Below are 23,612 nucleotides of genomic sequence, written 5' to 3'. Positions count from 1 at the left end.
ATAAAAAAAGTTAGTCATTCACTAGGCCTATATCATAGCTTCTCGTTCTATTGTCTGACAAAACATATAGGAAATGAGAACAGCTTTATTTTACATTCGGCTATATTATATTATAATATATTAAATACAGTATGTGAGCTGAGCATTAATTTATAGAGAAAACACATTAGACAAGCAGAACGCAAGTACGACGTGATGACGTCACGAATATGCTAATTGACGTATGACGTCATCTAGCGACATTTAGCGACTTTTAAGTAAGGCGTTAGCTACTTTACTTTGAAAATAGTTGGCAACACTGAGTTCCTCACGCACTGAATCGTCTGAACTCTGAAGCGCGTTCAATCACACTCGACACGGAGTCGTAACAGGAAGATTTAAGAACATCAAGAGCTACAGTTTAGTCTAGTGAAAGCAAATCTGCAAATGCATCATATTTTTGCCAGCGATGAAGATCTTTATTAGTTTAACATCTTCGTAAGCTGTCTGTGAATGAATGATTCCACATGGATGATAACGTTACATTCGATTTCATTTCATTCAGGTAATACATTTTACAACCAAACAGATTATTACGCCACGATAGCACTACTAAAAAGTATGACATTATATACATTAATTTATAGGCTACAAAATAATAAGCTACCATTGTGTACAGTTTATGAAATGAACACCCGCCATCCCACGGTAATGTGTGTGTATTGCGCAGGGGCATAGTCACACGAATAGTTTACCGGTACATTGATTGAAACTAATTTGTTTAAAAAGGAGGAGGCTATTGCCGGTAAAGGCAGGTTCACATAAAATCATTATGACATATGACATTATTTTTTGATCTAACGAGCATCTGGTTTTGCGATGAAAAAACGGACTGTAGCAACGTCGTGCTTATTGTTTTTTTCTTCCTCCAATTAGCCTACTATGTAAAAAAAAAACGACGTAAACATGTTACTTGTTCAATTAATAAACAATTTGTTTGATGAAATATCGCTAAAGATGAAATTGGCCTCCCTTTCTGTCATTGTAATTGTGCGTTTTATTTATTTATTTTATTTTATATATCTTTTTGAACGATATTCGACTTTTGCTCCTCTATTGTCGAATGGCATTTTTGGCAGAAATTCACATACCTACGCGAGGCGAACTATTCTCAAAGACTTACTTTTAGTCATTATTTGGGTAGCACACATATTCTGAATGCCTTCGGCAGAATTAAAATGAGCCATTTTAATCTAGATTAATTCCAAGATTCCAGTGAGATTAATCTAGATTAAAAAAATTAATCTATGCCCACCTCTAATATATATTAGCTGGAAACTGGTTAAAATTTAAGAATGATAGAGCAAAATAAAAATATTTGGGGGAAGTAACCACAAAAGGCTTAAACGTTTTTGTGACAACTGTGATTTAACCGAGAGATGCATACAGTACTGCTCAAAATGTTGGGGTAGGTAAGATTTTTTTTAATGTTTTTGAAAGTCAAATGTTCATCCAATAAAAACAGTAACTGTTTTCTATTTGAATATACATGTATATTAAACTGTAATTTATTTATGTGATGTCAAAGCTGAATTTTGAGCATCATTACTTCAGATTTCAGTGTCTCATGATCCTTTAGAAATCATTCTAATATGATGATTTAGTGCTCAAAAACATTTCTCATTATTATCAATGTTGAAAACAGTTTACTGAAACCATGATACATTTTTTCATAATTCTTTAATGGAAAAAAAGTTAGAATGAACAGTGTTTACTTGAAATCTAAATATTTTGTAACATTATAAATGTCTTTACACTTCTAATCAATTTAATGGTTTCTTACTGAATAAAAGTATTAATCAAATTAATATAAAATCTCACTGACCCCAAACATTTGAAGGATTGAGTATATGATGCTGAAAGTGGTGTGTTTGTGACAAATACACAAGAAAAAGCAAGTAAATAATACAATTGTCATAATGACAATAATGTAAATTTTTGTTATAATAGAGAATGATGTTACATCATGGCATGTTAGATGTTGACATACCTCATATGCATAATCGAAAAGCTCCAGGATGGTCAGGATACTTGCACCAATAAACAAGCCCATCTGACCACCAATATCTCCTGCAACATAAATATATTTATGATTTAGAGGAATGGAGAAAGAGAAAAGATGAAAGAGACAGTATTCATACTACAGTATGTTGTGTTACCTAGAAGACCTGCCACCTCATATGCTTTCTTCTGCTCAATGGTCTCATAATTCAGAGCTTCAAAGAACACATCCAGAACTAGGATATTGTCCCTGCAACAACAGAACAAAGAGTGATGTTTTGATTTTCAGATATTTTGGTTCATGGCAAAACCAGTAAAAACCTTTCACGTAAAAAGTAATTTGTGTTGGTCATACCCAAAACAATGTTGTGCAACATGACACAATCACAGCAAAGTAGAAGATTTTTGATGCTTCATATTAAGCTAAGTAAAGCAGGAATTTGGACCAATGAGATTTCACTGTGAGCAGAGCTACTCGATATGATGCAACAGAAATAAAAAACAAAGGACCAATACAATGTTGTGGCTGCTTAGAACAGACACTTAGATCAAATAAATTGTACCCAACAACATATCTGTATCATGTCAGTTTGTTCTAGTTATTCTGGTGTTTTAGTTGGTACTTGAGTGGATTACTTAAATGAAAGAGTGGTTTTATCCTCACAAGCGCTTTTTGCTAACACACGCACGCAAACACACACACACACACACACACACACACACACACACACACACACACACACACACACACACACACACACACACACACACACACACACACACACACACACACACACACACACACACACACACACACACCTGACAGCAGTCTCAAGGCTGGCCTAAAGGCAAATTGGTTGTTATTGGATGTTAGTGGCTAAACTGCACCCTCCAAGCCCTAACAAAACTAGCATTATCTCAACCATTCATTACGCTCCTATTATGTTGCAGAGATGAATTATCTTGGCATGACCAATAATTTGTGAGAATGTGTGGAGGAGTTAAACATAAACAAGTTTTTTTTTTCTATCACCATAAAATGAAGCAGACTAGCTTATCTCTCTCTAGTGGGACACCAGAGTGATGATATTCTGTCTACTTTATGCTAATATAATTGACTCTGCACACAGCAACATGTGTGTGTGTGTGTGTGTGTGTGTGTGTGTGTGTGTGTGTGTGTGTGTGTGTGTGTGTGTGTGAGAGAGAGAGAGAGAGAGAGAGAGAGAGAGAGAGAGTCAGTATTCCCAATAGCTCCACGTCTCAGACACATCAATCAAAAGCTTATCGCTATGACGATGAACTAATGAATGGAGAGGATGTGATATCTGTCACTATATTGAAGAACAACTCACTGAATTTTCCTGACACAAAGCAAAAGTGTTCTCAACTTGTCAGCCAAATGTCTGGAGGAGATATAAATATGTCTGAGGGCCACATCAAATGTCCTGGTGTCCTAATGCTGCTTTTTTTTTTGTAGAGAAGCCCATCTATGAGGCAACATTTCAAACGCACATTACGAACGAAAACACATGGGGAGTTCCTTTGAAACAAGTAAAGCTTTCTCCCAGAATCCAGTGTTCATTTTCTCCTGTACAGTGTCACAACCACGCCTGTGTGCCATTCATAACTGATTGACAATGTCAATTCAATTATAATTAACTACCTCAATTTGTACAGGTATTTGAAATTTTTAAAAATTGCAAGTAAAATTAAAATGGAATACAATTCTAAAGCAACTCAACTGTTTAACATTTAACATTGGTAATAATAATAATAATAATAATAATAATAATAATAATAATAATAATAATAATAATTATACATGTTTCTTGAATACCGAATCATCATATTATTATGATTTCTGAAGGATCCTGTGACACTGAAGACTGGAGTAATGATGCTGAAATTCAGCTTTAACATCCAAGGAATAAATTACATTTGAAAATATATTCAGATGGAAAACAGTTATTTTAAATTGTAATAATATTTCAAAAATGAATATGAATTTTATTTTTGATCAAATAAATTAAGCATTGCACAAGAGACTTCTTTCAAAAACATACTGACTCCAAACTTTTGTCCGGTTGTAAACCAATTAATGTTTAAACTGATTTGTAGTGTGACTTTGGATTGCAATTAAGTAAATCCCTTCTCTTATCACTTCACCATCCTTGTGAATATAATGAAGCCAATTCTTGATTTCCAAATTTTTCTCAGTCCTAATAACACCACAGCTCGTCCTTGGCAGAAAAGTGCAGACTTGTGATCATTAACAAGCTCCGCATCATGGATATGAGGTGGTACATTAACTGGTAATTTTGCGAATTGGTGGCAGTAATGAGGTAAAGTTAAAGAATGTGAAAGGTATTAGAGCGACTACAATTAAAAAGTTTGGAAAGTGGTAAAGTTGAAACATAAAAAAAAAAAAAACACTTCAGAGACCTTTGGATGCTGAATTCAAAGCCGTTTTGATGTGAAGGAAAGTGGCTTTTAAAAGGGTTGTGAGGTGCATACTCACGTGATGTATTTCTCAGATCGGTTGAACTTCTTCTCCAGGTAGCGGGCAGAGGTTTTACTGGGGATCTTGACCATGGAAAGCTCTTTGTTGTATCGAGTCATGTTACAGGGGCTCCTGCAGATGCAGTTTGTGCCTTCAACTGCTGACAGAGCAGCTACAGAGAGCAAAAAAGGGAATAGAAGAGAGGAAAAAGAAAACAGAAAAAGAAAATGAGGAGAGACAGGAAAGGGTAGAGGGAAGGAATTGAGAATATATGTCTGTTGTTTCAGCAGGTGGCATTCCTGAACTGGGTTCTACAGTATAATGGCCTCCCCCTGTTGAACAAATGATAGTGTAAAGAACATGAGGTCGTCTTATCCTTTTTTGCAAATAGAGGGTATTTTTAGTGTCTTCACATACACACACATTCAAACACCTACACAGATTGGAGTTTAATTCAACTTTTGGCCTTGTCAGAACACTTTTAAATCGCTGCTGTCAACTCTTGACGCTTCAAAAAAATATGATGTGTTGTACTTTTGGTTACCTTTAGAGAGATTGGCTACTGCAAAAAAAAAAAAAAAAAAAAAACTAGAATCAAATTTGTTTCATATCCGACTCCTTAATGTTTAATACTGTTTCTTATTACCCTTTTTTTTGTACATGTAAAGAAACAAAAGAGATACATTCTCTTACTGGTTTCCATGACCTGAATTCTTTTGCTCTTGGCTGTGCCTTCCACAGATTTCTAATCACCTCATAACTTGCATGACCTGGAGATGGAATCTGACCTTTCACTGAAACATTTTAAAATGCATGCATCCCTGACCTTTTCTATCTCCATCTCGCTTTCTTCTCCTCACTTCAATCCCCTCTCAAACCCTACCACTGGAGACGAAGCTAAAGTCATATCAATTAATTGGAGAATTAAGTCAGATTTAACCTTCTCATAGACTCATAGACAAGTTAACACTCATAGACAAATTAACAGGATTCAACCACACACACACACACAAACAAACACACACACACACACACACACACACACACACACACACACACACACACACACACACACACACACACACACACACACACACACACACACACACACACACACACACACACACACACACACACACACACACACACACACACACACAAATCCCCACCCCACATTGCGTTTTCATGTGTAATGGACATTTTGTCCTCATAACATAGGGTTTACCTGGACCACACACACACACACACGGCCAAATAAATCTGCTATAATCTTCTGCTAAATCCTATGCCGAGTTTCATCCTACCATACTACTTGTTCTAGTTTTACAGTGTAAACAGTGAACAGTAAAATGACCAACATAGTACAACCAAAGCATTCAAGATTCATATCTCACAATGTATTCCACTTAACCTGCTTTATTTTACTTTAAGCCTTTTGTGTATAGTATAGACCTTATGCACCAGAGAAACGATGGCGCCGCCATCTTTAGAATATTGTCTTTGAACTTCCGTTTTTGCGTTCGCTCTGTATTTTTCTATGGCATCGCTCTCCAGGAGTAATTGCTGGTGAAGTTGATTTACTTATTGTAGAGTTAACAAAAGTTATCATGAGCATTGTAATGTTTATCATAAGCATTGTAAAGCATATGTCTTAACAAATGGACCTTGGAATTTTTTTAAACTACGCAAGATCGCTGTGAAAATACAGACCGGAAGTCAAAAGACAACAAGCCCAGCGCCTGAAAGGGGCGTGGCTACATAAGGTCTATAGTATAGTATAGTATAGTATAGTATAGTATAGTACAGTATAGTATAGAGAAGACTTGATTGATGGAGAAAAGAGGGCAAAAATGGGATCCGTAAATGTTGGATTCAAACTTGCATTGTCCACATGAGCTTCAAAGAATATACTATGCTGCAGTATAAGTGCTAATAACCAGGTTTTGGCAATGGCACTGACCACAAATATTTCCTTCTTTACACAGTATTTCTTTTGATTGGACCACAAAAAAAAGTTAATTGGATTAAAATAATTGCATTTAAATGGCAAAATAGTCATTTTTTGTTCTTAAGGGTACTACTGTTTTTTATAATTATTATTTAAGATAGCATACTGTTAAAGACTTTTGGTGACACTTTATTTTAATAGTCCACACACTGTCTGCTTAATATCTGCTAACATTTTACTTTTATGGTCATCCAATTATACTGACTATAAATAGCTTAACCAAGTACATGTCAACTTATTCTACTAACCCAAACCTAACATAGTCTACCAATACTCTAATGAGAGTAAGTTAACATGTAGTTGCAAAGTTACTTATAGTTAGTATAATATCTAAAGTGGACTATCAAAATAAAGTGTTATCACATTTTTTATATACACTATAGTACACAGTGTGCAGGAAGCAGTATATTATTATTCAATTCTGAACATGTCTTGATTAACATCCTGCTTGTAATATTCTTCTGTCTCTGAGTGTTCTTTATCATTGTCATCTCAATTATCTCGAACATTTGAGAGGATCCTGTTTTTCCATTCTAATAGCCTCTCATTCATGTCTAAATGTTATCTGCATATTGTTCTGGACTGGTCAAACTGAAAGTACACATTTCTTTCCTCCTCGGGGTGCTGTAAACAGAAAGTTGGAGTTGGTAATAATTTCCTCTCCACTTTGCCAAAAGATAGGAACCAGCTGTCAAGCATTTTGAAGCCAGCAGCTGAAGTTTAAGACAAGCTGTGCAGCCTCTTGTGCTGTGCCTTGAGGTTAGAGCTATCCCACTAATACTTTTCCAATGGTTTGAAATTATGCCTCTCTAAATATAAAAATTGGCTTCATCTCGATTGGTTGTACACACAGAACTCTAAAAGGTAAAAGTGTGTGAAATTAGACATGTTAACAACCCAAGGAAGTCTTTGGAAGCAGTTTGTGTGCTGAATACCTGAAAAGTTCGAAAATGTACAGTCCTAGCTGTGCTCTAATTTGAATTTCTTCATTAGTGGAAGAAAATTAGTGAACATGGAGCCAAGTTGCTTATTATGTTTGGTATATACTGTCAGATGGTACGTAGAGAGGGAGTTAATGAGGGCCAGAATGCATTCTGTCGGTAGAGACACTGCACAAAAAAAGTCTTTGTTTTTCCCTGAATACATTTCCAAAATAATGACTTAATTTGAACAAGTTCTTGAGGGAATTTAAAGTTCACTAAAGAAGTCCCTGTGTCAAGAAAAATCAAGATCTGCGAAGAAAAATGCAATTATTTTGAGAGAGAACTGAGGCATACTTTAAAAGTTTCTCCACGCAGAGTTAATATAGTCTAATTTGGTGAAGCTGGTGAATATTACAGATAATACATTCTGATGTCTAAAGTCTACTGCCACCCACTACAAAATCACACATATAAACAAACAGATGTGTTCTATTATATTTATTTAACTTTTTGTTCTACCGTTTGCCCTTTTATCCTCTTTAAGGATGCTACTTAAGAATGAAACACTGCTACAGAGGAGGACAATGCAGGGCAGAGAACGAAAGAGGGACGATGGCTGCTAGTTTTTTTCCATGTAATTGAATTTTGTGGAGGGTCAGTGGCATTATAGTCATGAAAACCTGTTGAACAGAAACTTGTGCGTATTTATTTTATGCCCCAGTAGTGTGTTAGATTAATTAAAATGAGCCTAGTAATACATCAGAATTCCAAACACACTTTATTCGTTCAGCCCGTCTCATTGATCACGGTCTCACCTGAAAATATGACAAATACACCCGGATTTAAACCATACAAGTGAGCAACACAACAAAACCTGCCTGTGTAGACAGCTTTGTTATTTACTACAGGATTTTTCTTGTTTAGTTGCGTCGTGCCATGTCAATTATGGGGTTTTTATGTCTAGGTAAAATGCATTATCACTTTAGCTGCATCAGAATATGCATACTTTCCTACAATATAGTCTGAATTCACATTATTTATAAAATAGTATGCAAAAAGTACACAGATGACCTACTACTTCCACTGAGTTTTTGAAGCGCCCATCCAATGGACGCTTGACTATCCCATGAGGCCACGTGAGAGCATTTGTGAATGCCAGTGAAGCAACACAACTCTCAGGTTACGTATGTAACCCTGGTTCCCTGAGAGGGAACGAGGCGCTGTGTCAAGACGCGGTGGGGTTAGCCTGCGTGATTGCGCCGTGAAGCACGTGTATAATCAGTCCAATGGAAAAACGAGACGTCATAGGCGGGTGACGTCATCGACCAGGAAGCTATAAAGCACAGCTGAAAACAGACCGTGCTAGCTTCTGAAAAGCCGAAGCAAGTCGATCACAGGCATGCAGGGAGTATGGCAAGGCGACACAGCGTCTCGTTCCCTCTAAGGGAACCACGGTTACATACGTAACCTGAGACGTTTCCATTTCAAGGGAACTCGAGCTGCGTCGAGACGCGGTGGGAACACTATATCCACTACGCCATATGACAAAGGCCTGTTCTGTATGAAGACATGCAGTATGAAAACAGACAAACAGTTGATCTGAATTACGCCACAGGGCAGCTCTGTGAACATAGGTATCCAACACCAGAACAGGGCACAGCAGATTAAGCTTTTCCTAATCTGGTGAGATAAAAGGTGGAGGACAAAAGGCCTGCAGCACGAAAGGACCCGAAACATTAGTAGGGACCTTGGGGATATATCCCGGCCTAGGGTGAAGAAAAGCTTTCACCATGCCAGGAGCAAAATCCAGACACAAAGGAGCAACCAACAAGGCTTGCAAATCTCCAATCTCCAAGAAATAGCAATGACAAATAAAGTTTTTAGTGTAAGGAACTTTTCTGAAACCTCTTCAGTAGGTTCAAAGGGAGCCAACGCCAGGCCTTCCAATACAACGGCCAAATCCCAAGCCGGTGCTCTAGTACGTAGTGCAGGCCTAAGCCTCAGAGTGCCACGGAGAGAACTACAATGAGAGGATCTCTCCCCAATGATGTCCCACACAGAGGAGAGTGGTAGGCAGATATAGCCGCCACGTACACCTTCAAGATGGAAGGGGATAATCCAGCACAGAAACGTTCTTGCAGAAAATCAAGTACTGAGCCAACAGGGCAGATAACAGGATTAAACTTGCGTTCTAGACACCAATTAGAGAACAGTTTCCATTTCAGTGCATAAAGTCTTCCCGTGGTGGGAGCTCTAGATTGGAGTATGGTCTCCACGACCTCAGTTGAAATACCTGACTCTATGAGCTGGGCCCCTCAGGGGCCAGGCCCACAGTTTCCACAACTCCGGACGAGGGTGATAAATCGTGCCCCCTGCTTGGGACAGCAGGTCCCTCCTGATCAAAATCTCCTTCGGAGAGCCGTCTAGAAGGGACACTAGGTCCGAGAACCAAACTCAGCCCGGCCAGTACGGGGCTAATAACAGACGGGCCCCTCCCAACGAACCCTCTCCAGAACTCCCGGAAGCAGAGATATCGGGGGAAAAGTGTACAGGTGTAACCTCGGCCATACCTGAAACATTACATCCAGCCCGAGAGGGGCTGGGTGCATGAGAGAAAACCACATGTGACAATGAGTTGTATCTAATGAAAAGGTCTACTTGAGCTTGACCGAAATTCTCCCACAGGAGCTTCACCGCCTCGGGGTGAAGTCTCCATTCCCTGGGCCTCAGCCCCTGCCTCGATAAAACCTCCATAAGCTCCTCGTCAACAATTGTATGATATGGCGTACTCTCATGTTCACTTGGATCAACACTAACGACATCCAGTTCCTTGGAACTGGATAGTCGCAGCATTGGTGCCTCATCCCCAGGAGAAGAAACCGCAGCGCGTGCTTCACCCTGAGATAAGGCACTGGATCTAACAGGTGAAGGCAGAGATAGGGCAGAGCCCGTCTCAAATCCCCCTGTTAGATTCATTTCCGATCCCCAAGATGAGCATCGACGATGTGCCTCGGCAACAGCAGGACCCGTGCCTCGGCGAGCGCGCACCGAACCGTCCTCCTCGAAGAACGCCCGGCGGGAGTAGAGCGTCCTCACGGACAGCTTCTCGCAATGCTCACAGTCAGCCCTCTCGAGAACTGACTGGGCATGCTCCACTTCCAAACAAGCCACACAAAGCTGATGTGTGTCTCCACCCGTGATGAAACGAGGGCAGGGAACAACACAACGCTTGAATTCTTGTTTCGCCATGATAAAGATACTGATAGTTATTGTGACAGACAACAATAAATATGACAGGGACAGTATACAGAGAGCATATGCTGAAGGCACAGAAGCTAGCGCTATCTGTTTTCAGGTGTGCTTTATAGCTTCCTGGTTCGATGACGTCACCCGCCTATGACGTCTCGTTTTTCTATTGGACTGATTATACTCAGTTCAGATCTATAACAGTGCAACATAAATTATGGAACGAGTTCAATTCAGTTATATTCAATTATTCAATTAAATTATGAAACAAATTAAATTTCAGGTTTAAAGCAGCTCTACAGAAGATAATATTGTCATTATCCAACTCAATTGAGTTCAATTGAGTTCAAGTTTTGTTCTCATCCGATAGAGTCAGTGCAGTCAAATAGATATTACTGAATTTCAATTGTTATTTTTATATTCATTCAAATATAATTCAAGAGTAATATTAATGGACTTGCAAATATAGGGCCCTATTTTAACGATTTAAGCGCATGGTCTAAAGCGCAGAGCGCAAGTGCACTTAGGGCGTGTCCAAATTCAGCGCATGGTCTAAAAGGGTTGTCCTTATTCTCTTAATAAGTAATGGATGTGTTTTGGGCGTAACGTGTATAAAGTATCACGTGCATCAGAGTGTAATTTCCCATTCCCTTTAAAAGACAGTTGCGCTCATGCCATGGCGGATTGCTATTTACATGCCGAAATTTACAAACGGAAAGACTGAACGTTTGCGTCTCCAGAGCGCAAACGTTTCTGATCGTGCGTGAGGTTAAAGCGCGCAAGCAGACAATCTATGGGACAAGCCGGATTCCACCATATCTTTATGTACACAATAATAATCTTTTACATTGTAAATCATTTTATTTGGCATGTTTGTGTGCTGCTGCACATCCCTTTGTGTGTAATAAGCAGAGTGTAAGCACGTGTTGGACCCGCACATTACTAACGCGCTCTTTAAATAACAAAAACAAACTATTGCGCCATAGACTTTAGACCAGGTTTCAGTTGGTCAATGGCGCAGTTTATTTCAGTTGCCTCAAAATAGCAAAGTGCCTGAACACCTCATTTTCAGACCAGCACGCCCATGGGTGCGTCAAAAAAAAACTTGCGTTGCGCTTGGCGCTGCATTGCGCTGGGTGTATTCGGGCCCAAACTGTCAATATTTCTTTAATTGAAGGGGATGGAATGTCTTTCTGGATTGTTCGGACCCAATTTAACCCCCCTCTCTCTTTTTTCTCTCTCTTTTTTCTCTCTCTCTCTATTCTCTCTCTCTCTTGCTCTCTGTGTGTGTGGCCTTATAAACCCAGCATTATGGGGACAAAATGTGACAAAATGAAATCCTTGTTGTTGTGGGGACATTTTTTGGTCCCCGTCAGGAAAACAGCTTATAAATCATTCTAAGTGAAGTTTTTATGAAAATGTAAAATTGCAGAAAGTTTTCTGTGATGGGTCGGTTTAGGAGTAGGGTTAGTGTAAGGGGATAGAATAAACAGTTCATACAGTATAAAAACCCTTACACCTATGGAGAGTCCCCATAAAACATGAAAACACAACGTGTGTGTGTGTGTACATGTTTTTCTTTCCCGGTGGGGACTTCAGCCTGAATACACACAGACTCATGGGCACTTGTGTCACCGTGGAGGTCCCCATGAGGAAACAAGCTTATAAATTAAACAAGCTTATAATGTGTGTGTGTGTGTGTGTGTGTGTGTGTGTGTGTGTGTGTGTGTGTGTGTGTGTGTGTGAAGATCACACTCACCTAGAGCAGGTTCAGCACAGTCCTTATACTGTTCAGGAGTACAGAACGGAGAATCGCCTAGAAACAAACAAATAAAATGAAAAAAATGTTCTTCTTTATTCAGCCTTCTTAAATTAATAATGAAACCCTGATATTGTGTTCTTAACAGGAGGAAAAACAGACCCAACCATCACCCAGCCAAACTCAACAGAGTGAGTGCATGTGTGAGTGCGCATGGAAGAGAGAATTGTACGTGTCAAAATATATTAGATGTATCCCGAATGTACATCAAAGGCCAATCACAATCAGTTAATTAATCTATAATTACATTATTAGAGCAGGGCGCCTGTGTGAATGAAGGACTAATCATCTATGAGATAATTGTTCTGTCTCGAGCACCTACTGAAGTAGCAAGAGGTTGAGGTTGGCACTTATGGGTTAGAATTAATAGGGAACTTTATGATAAAAAAGTGCAATTTTATTTGATTAAAGAATTTAGAAAATTGTGCAAATGGAGACTATGTAGTGTCATTAAAAGAGACCAGTTGACAAAGAAATCTACTTCAGCACTAACTTTAAATATCAGCTATTACGGGGCAGCATAAATTGGCGTTAAGAACGGGACATAAAGGGCACTGAGTCACAATGAGAAGTCCATGAAATCATATTATGAAATCTTGCAAATATATTACGTCTTTAAAAAGACCATTTAGCCACAGTTAAAGATGACTATTTATCAATGGGACAAAATTACCATTTTATCAGTGAAATTAAATTAAAACTGAATGTTTCTGAAGACTATTTTGGGAAGAGCTCTTCCACACTTTTCAAATTACACAATATGTCATGGCTCCTGCTTATAAGCCCTTGCTGTCAGTTTGTGGGCTTGTTCCAAACCACATTTGACCCACAGAAAATTTAATTCTTTTCTATATTCTGACCTCTCCTAAACCAGCAAAACTCGACAGCCAACTGCAAACCACAAAGGCCACAAGCCATTAAGTTATTGCAAAACACAACCTCATGCTGACATGCTATCCGTGAGCATATGAAATCTGACCTCATTGGCTAACTGTTCTTCAAGAATTAAAGAGCTGGAAAGATGGAAACAGAGTCCCTACAGGTTTCGTGATTGACAGTGCAAACTCTATTCGTCCTTACTATTCAGTCACAGACATTATAAGTGACGTCTTCATCATGTCTTCCTTTTGATTACATTAATAAAGGGTTGGATCTGTTCTAATTTGTATGCAAACTATTTATTTGCACATCATAAAAGCTGTAATTTATTTCTATGACATATGTATATAAACACTTACTGCTTTGAACACAATATTTACTAGTATTTTACCATCTTGGACCAATGTATTATGACAGGACATTACAGGGCAAATCTTTTATTTATTTATTTATTTATTTTATGTAGATTGATAATTAACTCTAAGGGCCCAATCATACACCCGTTGCAATGCAGCACTAGGCGCAACGCAAGTGTTTTTTGCTAGTATCAGCCTGACGCAGTTATTATTTTCACGTCCTGCGCCACATTGTTTAGATATCAAATGCAGTTGCGCTCATTGGCGTTCTGGTCTGAATACAAGGTGTGTTCAGTGTTCACAACGTACGTACACTCTGTTTATTACACACACAGGGACACGTGGCAGCACACAAACTAGACAACTATTAAAAAACTTGCGTACGGGCAGATCCGTTTCCCCTCTGTAGAAGTGTTCAGTTTTTTCGCTTGCCAATTTCGTCATGTAAATATCAATCCGCCATGGTGTGAGCGCAACTGGCTTTTAAAGGGAATGGGAGATGAGACTCTGATTGGTTTATTGCACATTACGCCCATAACACACCCATTACTCATTAAGAGAATAGGGACAACCCTTTTAGACCATGACCACCTTTTTCTCGTCGTTAAACTAGCAAAAGTGGATTCGCATGAGTAAAAAGAAGAGGTATAAAGTACTAGGTTGGGACGTACCAGGCATATAGACCATCCTGCAGTTGCAGTTCTCTACAATGTAGCGCGTTTCACACTCGATACGGCAGGCAGACACGCTGTACACCTGAAAGAGGCCTGAGTCCAGGGCTCTGGACACACACTCGCCCCACGGAGGAGGAAGGTACGTCAGCTGAAAGAGGAGAGAGGATTATTACTCATTAGATAGTTTGATTAGCATATGATTGGCATTCACATGTAACAGTGTAGGTGAGTTATAGAACAGAGGTTTTAGTGCATAAAATTTTTTTACACAAGTAATTTTGGGGGGAATATTTTTTACAACACCAGTGATCAATGTAAATCTATTTTACGTTATCTCAATATCACCTAGTTTCATACACCAACATCATGCCCACCAACCATTCACAGTCAATTTCCTACCTAAACGTGAACGGGTAATCCCGATAGAGAACAGGATGGAACACAAGTACTGAAGCCAGTGGGCAGTATTTAACTGGGTTCAATGCCGTCCCTAACAAATATTTAGTTCCTAGTAGAGTGGGGTTCTAGAATGGATGACCTAACCACCTTGGTGGAAAGGGCACCTATTTACGGGTTGGACCCTCTCAGGGGCCAGACCCATAGTCTCCATAACTCTGGCCGTGGATGAAATATTGTACCACCGGCCTGGGATAGGAGATCTCTCCTAATAGGGACATGCCAGGGAGGACTCTCCAAGAGACTAATAAGGTCCGAGTACCAAATTCGGGCCGGCCAGTATGGGGCTACCAAGACTAAGCTCACACCGTACATCCTGACCCTTTATAGAACCCCAGGGAGCAGAGCAATCAGTCTCTTTAATAATACGGAGAGATAAGTCAGCCACTCTACAAAATTCAGTAACACAGTCGAGTGAGACCTCCCAATTATCATCCACCTCTTTGAGGAGGGTCAGCCTGGTATGACAGTAATAGTGTAGGCATGCACCGGCTTGACCCACCGCCATATATGCTTTCCCTAACAAATTCGATGAACGAGATTTGGAGGGAAGTGTCTGAGCTATCATGGGTGACGCAATGGCGGGGAGAAATATTTCGCAAAATATTCCTCTACCCGAGGCATCACCTCATAACCATTCTCATTAGATTCCCAATGTATGAGTAAATATATACATGGGGGAAAATAATTGAGATAAACATGGATTTTTCCCACGATCTCGATACCTCAGTATGGAGATCAGTGAAAAAGGGAAGGCTCTGACACGAAGACTGTGACTGGGTCTGCAGGAAGCGACAAAGAAAAATAAAATGAACGAGCGCTTCCTGCAGACCCAGTCTGGCCAGTCAACATTTAATTTAGCCACTGCCCTGGATACAACCTCCAGCAACTCCTCTTTTTTTTTTTTATTAATGGGAATATGGCGAACCTGTGTTGAAAATATCTAACTCCTCAGAGCCAGATAAATCGAACACCGGGTCTTTAACACGGTCGGAAGAAGCCACAGCGCGGGCTTCCGAACCGTGTGCGAGACCAGTGGAGCTGGTAAATAAACACTGAGAAAGGGTCGCAACCGTCTCAGTATTATATATGCCAGCCCCACGTGCGAATCCCATGCATACAAGCGACGCGCTGCCTCGACAGCCGCGAGACCTGATGCACTGGAAACGCAAGCCTGATCTATTTGATTGAACAGGCTCAAACGTGAGCGGAGCTCTTTCATATAAAAAACAGTTTGCACAGACAGCGCCCTCGAGCGCTGCCTGTGAATGCTCCGCTCCCAGACAAACTACACAGAGTGGCCCTCATCTATCATTCTTGCGTAGAAACGGGCGTATATGTTCGCGTAAGATTATGCTTACACTCCTCTCACTGCCTGATTTATGAAGCTGTGCGTACCTTTGAAATCCAGGTGTACGCAATACCTGCCCTTGATAAATGCCGCGGGTGAATACGATCGTCATTAGAATAATACACCCCTATATATTCAAGTATCCGCTTCCCCCACGCCCTCATTTTATGCCATGGACACACGGAAGACGGCAAAGAGGACACACTTCTCCGACGTGGAGATCGAGACCATCACCATCATGAAAAATTATTATTAAATCAAACAACAATATTGTTGATGATAAATTCAAAGTTAATTGTATTTTTTTTCAAAACGCTATAAATCCATCCATTTTTTGTAAAAAACAACAACAAAACAACAACAACAAGAGAACATGCAACATATAATCAGGGACTCATACTATAAATGAATATAAATTAAATAAGTGCAACTGCATGTAATAAATAAAAGCCAAACAAAATAAATAGTACAATTAATTAAATAGTAAAAATAAAATAAATATTTCCAATGTCACGTTCCAATATTGTCCACCACATAAAACAAATAATTTAAAAATAACACACAAATACAGTCCTTAAATACAACAATGTTAAAAATACTTTCAAAAATTATTTAGTAACACATTTAGGCTAATATTCATTCGTGCCGAACTTGGAAAAAAAAATGATAACAATATTCGGGCCTACTATTACGCTACGTGTTGTAGCCATTAACTAAGTGCATTTAGTTTCATATTTGTAAAAAAATTATAATGTTATTTTTTCCCCATCTATGTTGATTATGAAAAGTGAAAATAGGCTAAGATAGGATGCGCAATATATCGGTAGACATGCTCAGACATGATTTTGGCCACTTAATTAAGTTTTGTTTTGTAGAAAGCCTTTCTTTAAAGAGAATTTCATTTTGTTTAAATTGTATCTAAATTTTAATATTTTTTTCATCAATCAATTGCCTGGATTTAATAAATAAGAAGCAAATAGCAGACAATATAATCATGAGTCATGACATGGAGGCGCGGGCGCGGTCCCTTGCATTGCACGTGAACTGGAGCGCATCTCATCACAAATTAACCAAAACCCAGTATATGCCTCACAGACATGAGAAATATATAAAGAAAGCTTGAAATGTCTTTAAACGAAACAATTATAAACGAAAATAAATAGGCTACTCTCTCTATAGGCGCGTTTACTACGGAGATGGTGATCATCAATTTCATCTTTGCAGACACAACACTTCCAGCGTACACCTAGAAATAAAATACAAATTTATTTTAAAAAATGGCGTTTATCGCGTTTTGGAAAAGAGGTCCTCATATCTTTTAGTTTGTCAGTGCATTTTGTGGTGTTAGGAATTGTTTTTCTGCGCATTTCCGCACTAACTCAAAACGTGCATACATGTACACCACCTCCTGACCTGGCGTAGGATTTGAGCATGCCGTACGCCAACGTCCATATTGATAAATATCAAAGTCACCGTGGTTTTGGGTGTACGCCAGGTGTACGCTGGAAATTTGGTGTATGCACTTTTGATAAATGAGGGCCAGTGAGTGTGTGTCACCCTCGCTTAAATAACGCGGGCAAGGGGACGCACACTGACTGAATAGTTTCTCCTTATTGTTCGCCATAATATATATATATATATATATATATATATATATATTCAGAGTGACAGACAACACCAAATAAGACAAACAGGTTGACACAGAACGCTTGCTGAAGACCAGAAGCTGACGCTGTTATGATTCGGCGTCCTTTTATAGCTTCTGCATCGACGCCACATGCGACGTCACGAGTGACGTAATTAGGCTACGCCAATCAAGATTGAATAGTTGACTTCAGACGCTTCATGCCGAAGGCATTCCCTAATTTGTCGATTCTCGACGCAGTGCGAGTTCCCTCGAAAGGGAACAGATATTCTGTACAAACCAGTTATGTCTGGTTTGACCTTTTCTGCTTTCTGTTCAATCGTTCACAGAAACTGCCGCATAATGCATCTTCATGAATTTGTTCTTTTTCTGGTACATCTCAAAACTGCAAGTAAAAAACAAAATGAACTATTAAGTCAAATTCAAGTCAAAGTTTATTTACAAAACAACGACTGAAGTTGATCCAAAATGAACTGTACAGTTCATAAAAAAGAAAAAGGAGCAAACAATTTAAAATATAAAAAGACATCATTATAAACTAAAAAGTTACAAAGTAAAGATACGATTTAAGGGAATATTTAGCAATACAACTGTGGTCTGTTGCTTTTCATTTGACATCAAATTGATCAGGCAGTCTCTTTATGTTTAAATAGGAGGTGCTCTGCAAGTTACCCCGTATTATTGGACACTTAACATGCTGAATAAATAAATAATACATTTTCTATCCTCTGGATATTTCTACATTGGCATTTGGTGTGAGGCTGTATCCATGCCAATTCAAAACCATTGTTGTTGTTTTTTTAAAAAGTACTTAGCGCACATTTAAATAATGACATTACAATCATCGGAAAAGGGTAAAATAGTTCCAGTTTGGCAAACATAGTGCACAGTGTCCCTGCCCTCTGTTCTGTGGAAAACAATTCCAATTATATGAATTTATCACATGATAATAATAATAATGAAAACTTTTTTTTAGAGAGGTCTTTGTCTAAGCAATTCACACAAACACACATCCTGCTGGCATGTGTCCACTGGCTGGAAGAAGTGCTTACTGTGTTAGAAGTGCTTACTGACCCTAACCCTAACCCTAACTTCCAACACACTCAGACTCAACAATCCTTCATGAGCAAACACCCAGAACTGGCTCTCATCTCAGTGAACCTGGTAGCAGACGAATGGGGAAGGCGACAGGAGGGAAGGCCGTGAATGTCAAGGGAGTGAGAAATATGGAGCGGGATTAAGGATTTAAGAGGGAATGACAAAAGAGATGGTAAACAACAAGAGGAAGAGACACGGCACAGGAAATGTCAGGTGGAGAGGAGGAGGATCCCATCTGCCCCAAAACAACAGGTTGCCCACATTCACACTTCTCCAAGCATACGTTACCAAAGTTTCCATGCAGGTCAGCTTCATTTAGTCTCAACGGGAGGCATCATGGGTAATACAGACTTAAGACTGAAAGAGCCAAATGTGAATAATGAGCTGACTTAGAGGGGACATTATGAAGGGACATAATCTCTTTCCAACTGCGTCTGGAAACCACTGAGCATCAGGCACAGATTGAGCAGCCGATTTCACACTGTTGCTGATGGGCAAAAAAGATATCTGACAGGCAAATTAAATTTGTCAGTGGAGATAAAATCAAAGCTGTGTTGGCATGGGAAGACTTACCGCCATATATGCCGCCGTCTTACCTCTGCTCCGGGAATCAAAAATAAACCCAGCCACCAGATCTGACAGTGACAAAAGCCTCGCGCAACAAACGATATCTTCAAAACAAACTCAATGACAGGTTCTTTAGTAAACAGCCTTATAATAACTTAATTAGCATTTCTCCAGCTTGCCTTTAGACATATTGCAGCCTATAGACTCTCTTTCAACTGAATGAAAAACGGCCTTAATTAAGTCTTGCTCAAAATCAGACTGCATCTGTGTATTACTTGTAGCCGTGTAGATACAAGATTGCATCAGTAAATTCCAACATCAAATGATTACAAATATGAGTATAAATAGTAGAAATCAGATTTATATATTTATAATATGTTTAATTTAATATTTTAAATATTTTAAAGATCATTACTAAGAAAAAGCCCTCAAATGAGGGTAATTCAAAGATATTACATTATTGTGGCAGATGAGAGCAATGAACACATATGATTTAGAGGTCAATATATAATTTGCTGTATTATTTCCAAGCAATGAACACTGTTTTTCAGTGTCTCACTCAATTTTAAGACAAAAATACATGTCAAGACCTCTTCATTCTGTTTAAATCTGGATATACAGTAAAACAAATAGCATTCATTTTATTCCATTTTTTAACTTAATGTTACACTGACAACTCTAATTATTACACATTACAATCAGTTCTTATTTTTAATATTAATTAAAATCAGTACATGGTTGTGTTCCATTAGTCAATTGAGAAAATGATGATGTTCTATTTACATTAATTATTCATTAATGATTAACACAATGTTCTGCCCTTTGTACTGACCTTCCCTTCGACCATCAGTGTGTGTGTGTGTGTGTGTGTGTGTGTGTGTGTGTGTGTGTGTGTGTGTGTGTGTGTGTGTGTGTGTGTGTGTTTGTGTGTGTGTGTGTGGCTCATAACTACTCTGATCACACTCAACACTCACTAAAGGTAGAGACTTTCCACCTTCTGTATATATACTATAAATTATTAATACTTTTATTCATTAAATGCATTACATCAATCAAACATGGACAGTAAAGATATTTATAATGTTAGAAAATATTTCTTTTTCAAATAAATGCTGTTTTTAAACTTCCAAGTCATCAAATGATCCTGAAAATCATGGTTTCATGGTTTCAACAACCATTTTAAGCACAGCTGTTTGGATCTTGAATAGCAAATCAGAATATTAGAATGATTTCTGAAATGCTGAAAATTCATAATATTGTTTTTACTGTATTTTTTATCAAATAAATGCATCCTCTGTGAGCAGAAGAGATCACTAAAGACCCTAAACCATTGAACAGTAAGCTCAAATGACTGGCGAGTAACAAGAACAGTTGAGTTCTCTAGTTCACATTTATACTATATCACAGAATGCTGCAGTTAGTAACAAGCGTCTTTCTTGTACGCGCTCTGCAGTTTCTTCAAAATTAAGGAAAATTGGCAAGAAAAAATTAATGTATATGTTCTCAAAGATCAGGCAGTTTCAGCCATCCTGTTCAGCCATACTTCTTGCTCTTTTATCTTAATAACAAAAAGAGTAATTAGGCTTTGTTAAGATACATGAATATGAAGGATGTTATTCCAGTTAAATATACAAACCATATTACATCCATGACAATACAAATATTTCTGATTAAATTGTAATAACAAACCATTCCAAAAACATCTGGTTTAAACTCAACTCATGCCATACGTTAACACAGACTGAACTGAAATAACCTGAAAGCAATGTTTATTCTCTATAGCATATTTTTCATTTGACTTAGAGACTATGATTTCCCAGCATTTATATAATTAAATGCTGGGAATGACAGTTTGTTTCTTTAAAACTAGTTTGAAGACCTAATTTAGCGTATTTACTGGTAGAGTGTTGGGGGGGGGGGGGGGGGGGGTCACTAGAGACACTCTCAAATGAAGGAGCGAGGGTTGAGATAGACAGAAGGGAGTGGAAAAATATCCCGCTGCTGGATGATTTTAAGTGTTTTTGCGGGTCCTATGAGCCTAAAGTAAAGTTAATTAACCAGTGCTAAATTTACAGAGCTCCCAGTTGAGACGAAGCTACAAGAGAGGAATGAAAATGACATTTCTGAGAGGAAAATGTCATTCAGACTCAATCTGTGAACTCAGGACTCTTCAATCAAATGAAAAGCCATTGCAACTCACCCCACTAGCTGCATTCATATTGCATGACTTCAGAAATTGGCCACATTCACCTTGTTTGTTCTCTTTCTCCTTCTCTCTGGGTCTCTCTTAATGGGTTTCTTGCAACACTGCATCAGCGAGTCATTACGGCCCCTGGCTAGGACATCAGGGTTAATGATCATTAGTTGGAGATACACCCTCATGGTCAGAGGATATTTAAAAACAAATCCAGAACATTTTCTCTAAAATCTACAGCAAAAAGTTCTGTTCCTGAACTTTCTTTTTAAATATATTAATCCCATATTCGATCTGTTAATGTAAATATCCATAATTAATGCTGCCCATCTGTATGCTCTCGACAAGAATGACGAGAGAGAGAGAGAGAGAGAGAGAGACAGAGAGAGAGATAGAGAGAGAGAGAGAGAGAGAGAGAGAGAGAGAGAGAGAGAGAGAGAGAGAGAGAGAGAGAGAGATTTCGACAACATGTGAGAACAGTTTATGCTCTATGTGCATGCTGGAGTGATTGAGATGCAATTCCCAAAAATATCACAAGAAACAACACTTCCTTTATTTAATCAATGTTCTCCAATTTAAAATCTGTTTCACTCTTAGTAGGAAGCTGAATGTGCAGAGTGAGATTTGTAGCATCTAGCCATATCCTGAGGGACAACCAGGCCTGAGAAAACAACTATTAATGAACGTGTTGTTAAAGGGTCTCCCTGACACACAGGGTGGACTGGCAATAAAGAGCAATGGGACTTTTCCCAGTGGGCCAGCCATAGTTGTCAACAAATTGTTTCAGAGAAAAAAAATCCTGATCTTGTAAGGCTCAACAGGGAGGGTAATTTAATATTTCCACTGATCTTTTTTTTAAAAAAAATGTCCAGTCTCATCACAGATACTACCAAACATCTCGTTGTGTTCCCCAACAATACTCATACAGAATAGAGTGAATCTAGACGACAGGCAATGGAACATACCGCTCAAAAGATTTTTATTAGATCATTAAAAAGATGGGTGCACCAGATTTAGCACTATGCTAATTTCCATACGTAGTCCTACACAATTAAGATTACATGACAAAGATAAAATTGCATAACAAAGACAATTAACATATAAAAGATATATAACAAAAATAGTTGATACAATATAAAAAGGCAACTTACTAAGGCAACTTACCATCAAATGGTACCCACAAGGGTATCATCCGATCGACAAAATACCCGTCTGGTGCTTTTAGTGTGAACAAGACTGGTGATCTAAAAGCCAGTCTTTGACTGCCCGTGAGAAGCTGCGAAAATCTGCATTGTTCTTTAGATTGTCTGGAAGCCCATTCCATTCTTTGATGGCTTTATAGGAAAAGGCTGATTGAGAGAAGACAGACTTTCTTTTGGGAACATTGCAATCACCCCTGGATACAGACCTCAACGCTCTGTTCGTTAGTTCAGAGCGTAGCTGTACATATGTTTTTAAAGGGGGTGGGGCAGCATCATTAAGGATTTTGTGAACCAACCGGATATGAGAATGCCTGATCAGGTTGTCAAAGCTTGATATACTGTACTTTTCAAGTATATTGAAGTGGTGGTACCGCCGAGGCTTTTTATCAAGGATTTTCAAAGTCTGATTATGTAATGATCTAAGGGGGTTTAAAACAGTTTGTTTAGCTTGAGACCAAGATGACATACAGTACAATATATACGATATAATCATTTTCTGGAAATATGATTTTGCTGCTTCCAATGATAAAGTGCTTCTGATGTACTGGAAGTTAGCGATGTTAAATTTCAAAACACGGCATACCCTTTCAACATGATTTTTTAAAATTTTGTACAGGGTCCAAGATCACACCTAGGTATTTAACTTCTTCCACA

General features: G+C 38.6%; 1 protein-coding gene across 4 annotated transcripts in view; it reads right to left on the bottom strand.

Annotated features, from left to right (window-relative positions):
• asic2 (acid-sensing (proton-gated) ion channel 2) overlaps window positions 1–23,612 on the bottom strand; it is a 453,225-nt gene that overhangs the window by 4,864 nt on the left and 424,749 nt on the right. For all 4 annotated transcript variants that reach the window (XM_077213195.1, XM_077213194.1, XM_077213196.1 and 1 more), the window contains 5 exons: window positions 14,443–14,593; window positions 12,477–12,533; window positions 4,559–4,712; window positions 2,199–2,290; window positions 2,030–2,109 (listed from right to left, as the gene is read on the bottom strand). In XM_077213195.1, the coding sequence (XP_077069310.1) occupies window positions 2,030–2,109; window positions 2,199–2,290; window positions 4,559–4,712; window positions 12,477–12,533; window positions 14,443–14,593 (534 nt within the window). The remainder of the gene's footprint in view (window positions 1–2,029; window positions 2,110–2,198; window positions 2,291–4,558; window positions 4,713–12,476; window positions 12,534–14,442; window positions 14,594–23,612) is intronic.

The sequence above is a fragment of the Siphateles boraxobius genome, unplaced genomic scaffold (assembly GCF_051911475.1).
Source record: "Siphateles boraxobius isolate OS27281-9 unplaced genomic scaffold, OSU_SipBor_1 66, whole genome shotgun sequence".
NCBI classification, from domain to species: Eukaryota; Metazoa; Chordata; class Actinopteri; order Cypriniformes; family Leuciscidae; genus Siphateles; species Siphateles boraxobius.
Note: the sequence above shows the minus strand (reverse complement) of the source record. Positions and strands in the feature narration are given on the sequence as shown.